Here is a 12609-nt window from a genome sequence, read left to right as displayed (position 1 = left end):
GGAAGAATTACATAAGGTGGGTAAAAGTGTTCCTCTGGAGCAGCAGAGCAGAATGGCAAAGGAGAGTTGTTCTGCCATGCTGCAGTTCCCAAGAGAATATGAAATTCTTTTGGGTTGTGTTGGGGTGTTCTTGTTGTTGTGAACCCTGGTGTTTGTCCCATAGATATCTGGCTTTGCTCTTGCAATTCCAGTGCTGTTTAATGACTCTCTCTCCCTGCTACTCCCAGCAAAGTAAAAGGTGAAATGCTGTCTTTGTGCCTCCTGGGGAACATAAAAAGCCTGCATTGTTCTTGTGTATGTGTACATTTTTTTCTTCCCAGGCTATATTTGGTAGTTATATATCCTGCCATTAAACAGAAAAATTGACCTTTTTTTGGTAATTTTCATATTTCTCTGTTTACCATCTTTGAAGAACTACTTCAGTCTGATTTTAGTCCTGTTTTTTTCTGAAAATCCTAAGTAGTCAAAGTGCCAGTGCAAGAATGAAGTTGATAGATACAGAAAGCAGAAACCACACAGGTTATGGGATGTCAGCAGAGCTGTGACACTGTTCTGCTTCCTTTGGGCAGGCTCTTGCTAAGGCTCAGAGCTTTCATGGGGGAGGTAATAGGGCTGAATTTCAGTTTATTCCACTTCCATCTAAAAATGTACTTCAAGTGTCAAGAAACAAAATGTAATTTCTTTTTGACACAGCTGACTGTCCCCTTGGCATCTAAAGAATGACCAGCAAAGGAGATCCTTCTGTATAGTTACAGCTTCTCTAAGCTCTTGGTCCCTAAACACAAATTGATAGGCCATCTTTTTGTGTAGATATAAATCTACATAGAAACCCCAGTATTTTAACATGGCCTTCCATTTCTTTTATTTGCTGTTAATACAGCAGTCATTTAAAGTTGATGAAATTATATAAGTTTTATTTTGCTTTATTGACATGGTAGCTATTCATTAATAGCTATAGCCTACAAAGGGTTAATGTTTTAAAATGTTGCAAACTTTGGCATAATAAAGAAGGAAAACCTGTGACTGGAGATAACATTTGTTCCTGAGTATTATTATGCCTTGGCTTCTATCAAGCAGCACAGCAGGCCAATTTTGTGTTGCTTTTCTAATGAGATTGCAGGGAAAAATACATTGACATCTTCATGAATCATCAAGCTGCCATTAAATCACTGCTTTCTTGTAATACAGCATTAGGTAATGTAGATAATACTAGTCCTGTTGCTAATGGCTTATCTTTGTAATTAGGAAGGTGAGGAGTTTGATTTTTATTTATTGTTTTTAATGGGCATTGATGACTTTCTTTTTCCTAGCAAAGAAGGTGAATGGCATAGACCCAGGAGGAGGTGGCGGTGGCATCAGCAGTGCCAGCGGTCAGCAGACTCCTTTGTTTGAAACTTACTCGGATTGGGATAGAGAAATCAAAAGGACAGGTGCCTCTGAGTGGAGAGTGTGCTCAGTCAATGAAGGTTACATGATCTCCACTTGGTAAGTTCTCCTGGGACACCAGCAGGAGGGAACTGGGCTGTCTTGTCCTGTGTGCCCCACAGCCTCTGTCGCAGCCAGCTGTGCATTGCACCTCCTAATTGTGCTGCTCTCTGGAGAGGCCCCCAGGCAAAAGATGCTGCAAGTCTTGTCCCTGAAGGAGATGTCATGTCCCTAAGGGAAATGTCATGTTCCTAAAGGAAATGTCATGATTTGGCCTCCATGGCTTTGGTGCTTCTGTACTTCCATGTGGGACAGTGGCAGCCACGCCCAGGGGCTGCTCTGGGACAGCCTCACTGAGCTGGTAACACAGCACTGCAGCAAGAGGGAAGGTGGTAAAAAACACAGGGGAAAGTAACCTTTTCTTATCATGTTTTTTCCCACAAGCCTTCCAGAATATTTTGTGGTTCCGTCTTCCTTAGCAGATCAAGACCTGAAGCTGTACTCCTATTCCTTCATTGGGAGGAGAATGCCTGTAAGTGTCTTCTTTATTCTGGCACTGCTCCTGCTCATTGCACAGTGTTCAGCTTGGGGCTCTGCATGCCAGTTAACATTGCATTAAGGAAATAATTGTACAGAATAGCTCTAACCTGCACGATTTTGTTGTTCCTTGTGTTTTTTCCCCGTGTTAGCTATGGTCCTGGAATCACCCCAACGGGAGTGCCCTTGTGAGAATGGCCAACATTAAAGATGTACTGCAGCAGAGAAGAATTGATCAGAGGTAAGTGATTCGTTGTGTCACTCTTCAGTCAGAGGGTTGGGATAACACCAGTGGTGACTGTAACACTGCACTGGGGGGCAGTGGAGGTGACCCTGTGTGACACTGCAGTGTTGTAGTGTGGGAACTTTGGAGAGACTGTTCTCTGGATCTGGTTCTGGCACCATTTTTATTCAAGGCCATTCCAGTTTCAAATTCTGAGTAACTTTACAGGTTTTAAGGTATGTTTATTTTTTAGGGGGATAACCATTCACATGACAGAATTTATTGATAAAAGGATCAGATTTACTATAATACAGCTTACATTGGTGGAGATTTTCTTACCTCCTTCAGCAAGACAGTAAAAAAAAACCCTTCATTTGTGGCATTGGGAAATACAATTCAATTGTGCAATACAATTCAAGACTTAGTATCATAATGCACATGGTATTTCTGTGAAATATTTGTCATGTGCTGTCCTTAATGAAAGACTGAAGGCATTTAGTGCCTGGTGTAGGTAGTTTATAAACTTAGTTGTTTTTGTTCTTTGGTTTAATTTGTAGTGTGACTTTTTGTAGTAGCGCAAACATCTGCATTGTGTGTTAGGCTGGAGCTCTGAGTTTTAATTGAAACCCTGTCAGATTTCCTGATTTCATAAACTTTAAATATGTTCTCTGCATTTAGCATAGGTAAGTCTTACTAAAAATGATGGAAAACTAAAAACTGAATAGAGTTATTTAACTGTCAGTCAGCATCAGATTTCATTTCTCAAATGTGATGTTTTAATGATCCATTAAAACATTTCCATTTTTTATGTTCAGTAATTAGCAGACACCAAAAGTGTTTGAGTCAGTAGCTTTATGGCAGGAGCAATGTATCTCTTGAATATGAACCAGTAAACTATTTTTTAGAATGAGGTGCATGTTTTATGTGGGTTTAATTGTTTGCAGTTAGACAGTAGCAGGCTTCTTGAAAGACTGTTTCTTTCCTCTCCAACAACAAACCTGCTGATTCTTCTCCTGCAGGATTTGTAATGCCATAACTCGAAGCCATCCCCTGAGAAGTGATGTTTACAAATCTGACCTGGACAAGTGTCTCCCCAACATCCAGGAAATCCAGGCTGCATACAACAAACTCAAACAGCTCTGTGTCAATGGTATGCTGGGCTTTCCTTCTGTTATGGGGTTGTTTTGCTGACATCAGTGAATTCCGATCAGCCTGGCTGACAGGGACTGTCACTGGAAGCTGTTCTGCAATGTAATTGCTGTCCCTGTTGCAGACCCTTTTGATGACACCGAAGAGAAGTGGCTGTCCTCGCTGGAAAACACTCGCTGGTTAGAGTACATCAGGTTGGTACCATTAATGTAATAATGTTCAGTTGAATGTGCAGAGCTTTCAGCACTGTAAATGAGCAGTGCATCATTTGAAGGATTCTTTCTTTTAGTATAAGTTAGGTAAATACAGATAACCCAAATCTTTTTCTTGTAAAGTGTGAATTTCGGTTAACTCTTAAATCTCTTTCTTTTCCTGTCCAGAGCCTTTCTTAAGCATTCTGCTGAGCTTGTCTATATGATGGAGTGTAAGCACGTTTCTGTAGTTCTACAAGGTAATACAACACAAAGCATGCTGTAATTATTTGCATTACTGTGATAATGTAGATAAACAGATTTAGATAAAATCAGTTGTAATCTTTGTGCATAAACCCCATGGATTCTGAATATCTCAAGCATTTGGGGAGCTAGAAGGGAAAATAATTTTGTTATGTATCTGAACTGTAGTATAGTCCTTAGCATCAAAGGAATATTTTGCTTTGAGTCTTTGTGAGTTTTGTTCTGATAATGATGATAGAATCGAAACCTTAGTGTGAACCTTTGTACTGTGTTAATTGGGCTAATAGTCCCTGCAGAAGCAATATCAGTTTAATTCAGAGGTTCTCCAGACAAAAGCATTTCACTCAGTCCCCACTCCTTGTGTCTGTGCAAACAGATATTTCAGAGGAAAGGACACTGAAAAACTCATATCTGTAATTCTGTAAGTTCTGTAGTTTTTATAAGACCTGTTCAGCTGGTATATCCCACTCTCCCCATGTAATGGCCTTCCAAAAATTGCTTCAGGGTGGAAAAATGTTGAAAATTTTAGCAGCATGAACCCTCTCCTCCTCAGAACACCTTGATTTAAGTACTGGGCAGTTGGATGGGTATTTTGTTCTTGATGAATGCACTGCTGTGCTGGGTGCTGCAGGAACCCTTTCTGTAGTATGAGTCTCAGCTAAAAAAAAAAAAGGGTGATTTTCTTCTAGTTTGGTTTTTTTAAAAATTATGAGAACAATTAAAACAACTATTTTGAAGGAAATTCTAATTAAAACATGAGACCTAGCTGCACCTTTTTGCTCTTTGAAATCTGACTCTGTACATGTGCATTTGCCTTATGTATTCCTTATGTATTCTGTACTTTCTGTATGTCACTCACAGAGGAAGAGGGACGGGACCTGAGCTGTCTTGCTGCTTCTCTCATTCAAGTCATGCTGGATCCCTATTTTCGAACCATTGTTGGATTTCAAAGCCTAATACAGAAGGAATGGGTCATGGCAGGATATCAATTTTTAGACAGGTGTAACCACTTAAAGAGATCTGACAAAGAGGTAAATATTAATTCTATTTGCATGTGATCACAGTATCTGCTTGATATTGTCCTGAACATGTATTTGTACAGAAATCTAAAAGTAAATATATGTTTTAATATTTTAAATCTCATTATATAGTATTAGAGGAAGTAACTATTTTTCCAGGGTAGAGATACTTTTTCTTTACCCTCTGTAGCTATGTGAGAATCAGTGCAATACCAGGTGCAATCCTGTGGGTTATTATGTTGCTTCAAGGTTGCACATGAAAGCATCTCGCTGCTACAAACACTAGCACAGTCACATTTCAAACTGAAACCAAAGGAGGAGTGGGGTTGGAGGGGGTGGTTTTGCTGTGTGTGTTACCAATCCCTGTTTCCATCCCTGTGCTGTTATCACTCAGCAGTGTTTTCAGAGCTGGCAGCTGCTGGAGAAGCCCCACAGCCCCCAGCACTGCCAGCTCCTGTTTGGCCTCTTCATGGCAAAGGAGTGCTGCTGACTGCAGCTGGAAGCAGGCAGGACCCAGGTTAGGAACCTTTTAGGGACAGTGGCCAGAGTCACACAACAGGAAGATCTGCAGAGCATGGAACCCACAGATAAACCAAGGGCACTGAGCACCAAGCAGAGAAAATGCATGAAGGGATAAAGAAATGAGATGCTAAGAGGGAAATAATGAAAAGCAGCTATTTTGGCCCTAGGAAAGGATATATTGAAAAGTGAAAATGGGAAGATATTTCTAAAGCTTTACATAAATGATAGTTTATACTTTTGCAATTCATGGGCTGATATGGAAAAGACATAGAAAATGTAGTGAGAAATTAGCATGGCTGAATCATAAGCTCTCCAGTCATTTCAAACAAGGAAGAAAATACACTGTAAAACCAAGGCCAAGGGGCAAGGAAGGCTCATACAAGCACTAATTTGGAAATGATGAGGGATGTATAGATAGCAGAAAGGATTTTTGCAGCTGCACAAATTCTTGTGTATGAGGGGAGCTCAGGAAAGTCATTTTTACACAGAAGGGAAAGCTGTGCAAAGGTAGTGCTGAAAAAGATGTGGCTAAACAGGAATACAGAGTGTAACAATTGCACAGAACCATGAAAAATGCAAGACTCCAAGTAGTTTACCCTATGGTTGAGTAATGTACCAATGGTACAGCCAAATACCAAAACTGCAAAGAAATGGCTTTGATTTGGGAAAAGCTTATGTTAAATCTGATCATTCCTTATTTCTTTTCCCAGTCTCCTTTGTTCTTGATGTTCCTTGACTGCGTTTGGCAGCTGCTGGAACAGTACCCAGCAGCCTTTGAGTTCTCTGAGGTGTACCTGACCGTCCTGTACGACAGCGCCCGCATCTCCTTGTTCGGCACCTTCCTCTTCAACTGCCCCCACCAGCGAGTCAAGGAGAGCACTGTGAGTAGGAGAGGCTGCCCCTCTTGTCCAGCAGCACACTGCAGCCTGCCCCCCTGGGAATAACAGCATCCCAGTCAGTGCTTCCTGTGTGCCCTTCCAATTGTCACGCTCTGTTTGGGGCTAAACACTCAGGTCCCCAGGTGAATACAGTCATAATGACTTTCAGGTGATCTGTGCAGAGACACTGACTAACTATTCAAGAAGAAAGTCTATTGAATTTATTTGTGGTTTTTTTCCTAGGAAAATGTTGGTACTCTACATTGCTATTTGTACTCCTCTAGGAAGCAAATCTGTATCTGGAACTCAGAAAGTAGAATGACAGGCAATAAATAGAATTTCATGCTTCAGGCAAATTTTGAAATCTCTTGACATAATTGTTTAAATAGTTGAAAAGGTTGGAGATGCTGCATAAAGTTCCAATAGTAATGCACAATGGAGGCATTTAGAAAACTGAACACTTAAATTTGTTTTTGAAAACGAGCTTGTCAGAACTGTGTGTAGAAAACATTTGATGGCTGATAAAAGTGAAACTTACTTTTTCATTAAATATTTCGCCTTTAAAGTTATAGGTAGCAACTTTACAAAGAAGTAGAGCATTGAGGGACTATTGATGAATTCTCAAAATGCCAGTTTGGGGGTTAAGAGTAAGCCAACAACCAATTTAATGGAATTGAGAAGTAACTGCACAAATGCAGAGCAGCTGTTTTCTTCAGCTGTCTTGCTGCTCTGTTGTGCTACCCTGCTCCTCTTTCCCCCATACTTACACACTGGTTTTAAGATTCATGAGAAGCCCATTTTCTGTGATTTTAATCTGCCTGAATGTTAACTTCTTGCAGGAATTTGCTATAAGCAAAAACATTCAGCTGGGTGATGAGAAAGGCCTCAGGTTTCCGTGTGTTTGGGACTGGTCTCTGCAGTTCACGAGCCGGGACCGGCTGCTGTTCCACAACCCGCTGTTCGTCGGCAAGAGCGCGCCCAGCGTGCACAACGGGGCCCTGCGCACCTTCAAGCGCTCCAAGGTACCTGGGGGCTCGCAGGGCTCTGCTCACACTCAGGGGTCGTGCTGGGGAGGCTGCAGGTGCCACTGGATTAGCAGTAGGAGCCTTCTTTGTCTTGGCTTCCCAGCCTAAAGAAATTATTTTCTGTAGAAGAAATTATGTAAATTTGTAAGCCTTGTGTTTTAGGATATTTTCTGATGCGGCCAAGTCACTGCCAACATTTGCATTATTTCACCTTTGGAAAAGTGATGACAGGCCACTTTTTCCCCTGGGGTTGTCAGTAATTTCAGTAAATACTGATTATAAGTCTATCATTTGTTGCTACAAAAAGCCATATGTATTTCTTTTTAAAGGCCACAGTTTGCCCTGTGAGCCCTGCAGCAGTGACTCAGAAGCTCAGAACTATTTAAAGGTCACAGAATTTGTCTGGATGATGTACCCTGGCAGTTCAGGGAAATTTACTATTCCAATGAACGTAGAACTGGAAAATTACCAGTATTTCTTTTCTGCAGAAAAACTACAGCTCCACATTGCGAGGTGTCCCCCCAGCAATAAAGAACGGAATCATCGGTGAGCAGGAGTTCGTTCCAAGAAGAAACTCTCTGATTCTAAAATTGAAGCCGGAGTTTTTGCACTCAGCAGAGGAGCAGAGCCACAGCATGGAGCAGTACTTCAGAGACTGGTTTGCAAAGCCCGTGGATTTGCACGGCGTCATTCTGCCCCATCTCTCTGGAACACAAATAAAACTGTGGAAACTCTGCTACTTCCGCTGGGTTCCCGAGGCGCAGATCAGCCACGGCGGCTCCATCACCGCCTTCCACAGAGTTTCTGTACTGGCAGACGAGGTGGACATGTTAAACCGCAGCCTGCGGCAGTACAAGAGCAACTCCTCCTTGCCAGGCCACTGCTCAGAACTGGATCAAAGCAGGATGTACTTCAGAGCAAATGGTTTAAATGACACCTCAGGCACCCCAGACTTTCTCTCCTCCTCATTCCCATTTTCTCCTGTAGGGAATCTATGCAAACGGAGCATTTTGGGAACACCTTTAAGCAAATTTTTAAGTGGTGCCAAAATCTGGCTATCCACTGAGACGCTTGCAAATGAAGACTGAGGTGATGTGGAGGTTTAAAGGTTTGAGGAGAATACAGCATATCATTTTGTCTTTTCTAACTTAACACTGCTAAATGCGGCATTGAAAGCTGTAATAATTTTTATATACAAACATTACGTAAGATTTGCACAAATATTTAAAAGCAAGGCAAGTCATGCTTCAAATCGCACAATGTTGTCTTCAGTAGTTCTCATCTGCTGGGGCTTCTGCTCCCCAATTCCTCCTGTTCCTGGGGGTTTGGCTCATTACAAGTGATAGAGCATTTCATTAGCTAATTGAAAGTCTTGGTGTGGTTGTTAGTGAGGGTTCTGCTTGAAATAACCTTTGTTTTTCCAGATAGTGACTGAAGTGACCCTTGGATAAAACAGCTTGGAAAGCCAAAGTACTGCAGTGGAGATGAAGTGACAGCTGAAATCTGGGATATACTATCTTATCAGTCTGCCTCTTCAGGAGTAATACTTACTTGCTTAGATACAAACATACTAATGCTCCATGACTGATCACCCTACATTGTGCTAATGCAGTGTATCTATGGAAGGGCTTGTTCCCTTTTCTTTCTCTTCCCAAAATTAACATTAGTCAGATTTGTGCTCTTTGTCATGAGCTTGACTTTAGACTGTAGAAATCCACATCAGGACAATGCACTGTTAACCTTAAAACATTTACTGTAGATATGGTATTGCAGTAGCTTTAGAAGTGCCTTTATTTGGGAGGAAACAGCAGCAGGATTACTCTAATGCAGCTGACACCCGCCCCCTAACTTTTTAAAACAGATTGTTGTGGCAAGTTCTTGTTCCATCCCCTGCTTTCCCCTCTCCATTTCTGGAAACAACAGGCATCGAGAAGAAGCAGCAGGTGTTCCCTCTTTAACCTTAACCTTAAACGTGTTTGTAATTCCCACAAGACTCTCTCACCTTTTTTATAAGAGCATCTCAACTACTCAGCATTATATCCCTGCACAGATCCCAATCCCTGCCATCCCTGTCCTCATTTCTTTGCAGGATGAAGTCGCTTGCAGCAGAACTCACACCTGAGCCCTGCTGGGTTCCAGAAAGGAGCACTGGCTCCTCATTGCCACTTCCACAAGGGGTGCAGGTGCTGCAAGGAGAGCAGTGAGTGGTGCCTTCTTTCTGCAGACTGAATATCCATAGGGACAGTGCAATGAACAAGCACTGCCTGAGGGAATTACATCCAACAGCCTCCTTCCTTCTGCTTAATGCAGCAGCCTCCTTGTTGTTCTGAAACCTTTTTAAATGATGCCTCTCCCTGGATGCTGTGCCACAGGAGGACTCACAGGGAGAAAGGAAGGAGTGTGAAGAATTCCAGGAGGTTGGAGAAATAGTGCTGTGTCATTCTCATAGGTTAAGGCTCCTGTCAGCTGCCTTCTCTGAACAGCAAGGCTGTATTTTGTATTAAATTATTTCTGTATAAACACCAACACTGTTGAACTGACACTGAGCCTCCATCCAGGTATTGCCTCACCAGTTTAGGGCACCAAAGGCCTTATAGAATGGGCTCAGAGCTGCTCTCAGTTTTCTCAGGGTGGGGAAAAAGAAAGCTGCAGGATAGGAATATGCAGTGTGTTCAAGTGTAAAAAAGGGGGAGGGGATAGGACTTGGAGATCTTTGTTTGTAAACCCAAACTGATGTTCAGCACAGCCTAAATCACAAAGTGGGGTTTGGCTCCCAGGCTGGTCTGTGACCTCCAAGGCTGTGCTTTGCCTGCACTGCTGGGGCTGGAGAGGGAAGCAGGGCAGGGCCAATGCAGAGGTGAACGATGTCAGGGGAGGGGGTTCCTTTTGTACCTTAGCAAGCTCCCAAACCCGCTCCTATGCAGAGAAGCTGTTGTGTGTGTGCTGTGCACAGCGTGGGCAGGCACAGGCTGTTGTGACACAATGCCAGGGCTCCTGGGCAACTGTTTGTGAGGAAAAAACGTGTATTCACCTCAATTGCCTAATTGTGCTGCAAGATGAGCTGAGCATGTTAAATGGTCCACAAACCAGTTGTGTTTATTCCCAAGCTTGCTGCAGTAGTCATCTCACTTGTTCATTATTCAAACGTTTGTTTTAGTTTGCTTTTGCCATTCCTCTTTTCCTATTAGATTACTGCTTTTCCTGGCCTGATACTTGACATAAAGACCTCAACCTGTGCGCTTAGTGTCTTTTGGTACCAATTTTGTTTTCCTTTTAAAATGACAGTCAAAACTATAATGTCTTTTTTTTTCTTTCCTTAAAAGTATAACTTCTTTGGATTAAAGGTACCAAAACTGTGTAAATAAATTACTCCACAAAAGCAGCTGGTGGAATTAAAAAATGTTTAGGCTAGTACCCTTTGGGGGAAAAATGGGTACTATATTTAAACAGAATTGTCTTTTTTAAGGAGATTTCAGACATTTTTACATTTCAGTTCTAAGATGTGTACAGATGCTGCAGAGGGACTTTGTATTTTATATATATAGCATGGGAGAGGGTTAAAAATAATATGCCTTTATAATAAACAAAACCTGTCGAAATATCTATTTGCCAAACAGACTTAAAAAGAAATTTTTACCATTCCAAAAAGGGAATTAGGTAAGCAGGCTGAGAAGGGGGCACCTCCTGCAGAGAGGAAGGGAAGGGTTCCAACTTTCCCTAAGCTTGAAGACAAGGTTCTGCTTCCTTGCTGAGGAGCTGCTGTGCCTGTGGATGCTGCTGCTTCCTCTGAGTTCAACAGCTCACTACTTTCAGATTCACTTTTGAAGGACAGGTACCAAGTGTTGATTTTGAATATTCTCCACTCTGCACAGTTGCCTTATCAAGTCAGTAGGGACTGTTCTGAATATCTTTAATAACTTTCAAAAGCAATTTTTGGGGTGTGAGTATGTATCTTACTTCTGTGTACAGAATACTGACATGCAAGTGTGTATATATATGTCTCTGTATATATATGTACACGTATTTCCAAATTTTCATTTCTGTTCACCATTGAAAGCAACATACTGTTAAATGCCATCTTTGTGTTGCAGAGTAGAAAAGCTCCCAAGCAGCTCATCCTTTTGTGTTTGTAGAAGATGTGCATTGCTGCAGCTGTTCCTGGCTGAGTCATGGCTTTGTACCACCCAGGGGGAGCTCTGCAGTTGCTGCAGCTGCTGGCCCCAGTGCAGGGCTGGGCTCAGGGCAGGGCTGGGGCTGTGGTGCCCCCTCAGCCTCCAGGCACTGCCCTGTGCCCCCAGGAGTGCACTGAGAACTTTGTGTGTCTGCCCAGGCTGCACGTGTGCTTTGTGTGCAGCTGCCTGCAATACCACTCTCAACAATTAACTGCCTTGTGTTTCAGTGAAAATGTAGCAAGCTGGGCAAACCTTTTGGCTTATTCTCAGATGGAAATATATTAAAACCAAAAAATTCTAACGTGTATTTAAGCAAAGGACAAAATCTTAAATTTGCCTCTAACCAAGAGACAGAAATTTGTACCTCAAATTGCTCTAGGCAGTAGGTTTCTAATGCTGTTGCTGTGATGGTTTAGAGTTCACCATTTCAACTGAAACTAAAACCTTTGTGCCTGATAATGATTTACTGAGTAGCAGTGGCAGGAAGATTATAAAATCCTGATGCTGAGTTATGAATGTGAAATAAATTAGAGTCAATAAAAGTTCGTACCTTTCCACAGTGAATTTCAGGTGATTTCTTTCCCTTCCTCTAACAAAAAAAAAAAATGTGTGTGTGTGGTTTTTTCCAAGAAAAGCATGGACACTGTGCTATAGAAAGATGATTAATAAAAATTATGTGCAAATTATCTTATTTCTTGCTATGTTCTATTTTAGTGTCTGCAGTTTGCATAGTGAACAGAATTTCTCATAGAAGGGAACTTACTCAGTATGAGAATGAAGACTCCAAAGAAAAGATGTTGGCTGTGTGTTAAAATTAGGAGAAACCCACAGGATTTTGGTGTCTTAAAATGGAATTCATCTTTTTAGTTCCAGTTGACTGACATACTTCTGAATGAGCAAACACATCAATTTATGTGGGGCAGAACTGACTGTACTGAATGTGGTCATCTTGGCACTGACCAACTCTTGTCTACTACCAGAAATATTTCCCTTTATATAGGTAATACACATAAACAGAAGGGGCTGTTAAATAAATTATCCTTTCATACACATTAGAACAGCATTAATGCTTTATGTCCTACTCTCTGCCACCTGTATCTGTTTATGTACAAGTGCAAAATTCAAATACATCATGGTAAGTGGGGACAGACAGAGAATCACACTGGACCTGACGATCCTGGCAAGGGGCTGAACTCAAACCTTG

General features: G+C 41.8%; 1 protein-coding gene across 4 annotated transcripts in view; it reads left to right on the top strand.

The window, feature by feature from the left end:
• The window catches only part of MTMR10 (myotubularin related protein 10), a 35595-nt gene extending 23504 nt beyond the window's left edge, over window positions 1–12091 (top strand). For all 4 annotated transcript variants that reach the window (XM_059481919.1, XM_059481921.1, XM_059481920.1 and 1 more), the window contains 10 exons: window positions 1311–1485; window positions 1870–1957; window positions 2115–2203; window positions 3205–3335; window positions 3459–3528; window positions 3715–3785; window positions 4651–4820; window positions 6041–6211; window positions 7048–7230; window positions 7722–12091. In XM_059481919.1, the coding sequence (XP_059337902.1) occupies window positions 1311–1485; window positions 1870–1957; window positions 2115–2203; window positions 3205–3335; window positions 3459–3528; window positions 3715–3785; window positions 4651–4820; window positions 6041–6211; window positions 7048–7230; window positions 7722–8321 (1748 nt within the window). In that variant the 3' untranslated portion in view covers window positions 8322–12091. The remainder of the gene's footprint in view (window positions 1–1310; window positions 1486–1869; window positions 1958–2114; window positions 2204–3204; window positions 3336–3458; window positions 3529–3714; window positions 3786–4650; window positions 4821–6040; window positions 6212–7047; window positions 7231–7721) is intronic.
• The last annotated feature ends 518 nt before the right edge of the window (window positions 12092–12609 follow it).

This window comes from Ammospiza nelsoni, chromosome 14, assembly GCF_027579445.1.
Source record: "Ammospiza nelsoni isolate bAmmNel1 chromosome 14, bAmmNel1.pri, whole genome shotgun sequence".
Lineage (NCBI taxonomy): Eukaryota > Metazoa > Chordata > Aves > Passeriformes > Passerellidae > Ammospiza > Ammospiza nelsoni.
This window is presented reverse-complemented; position numbering and strand designations above follow the sequence as displayed.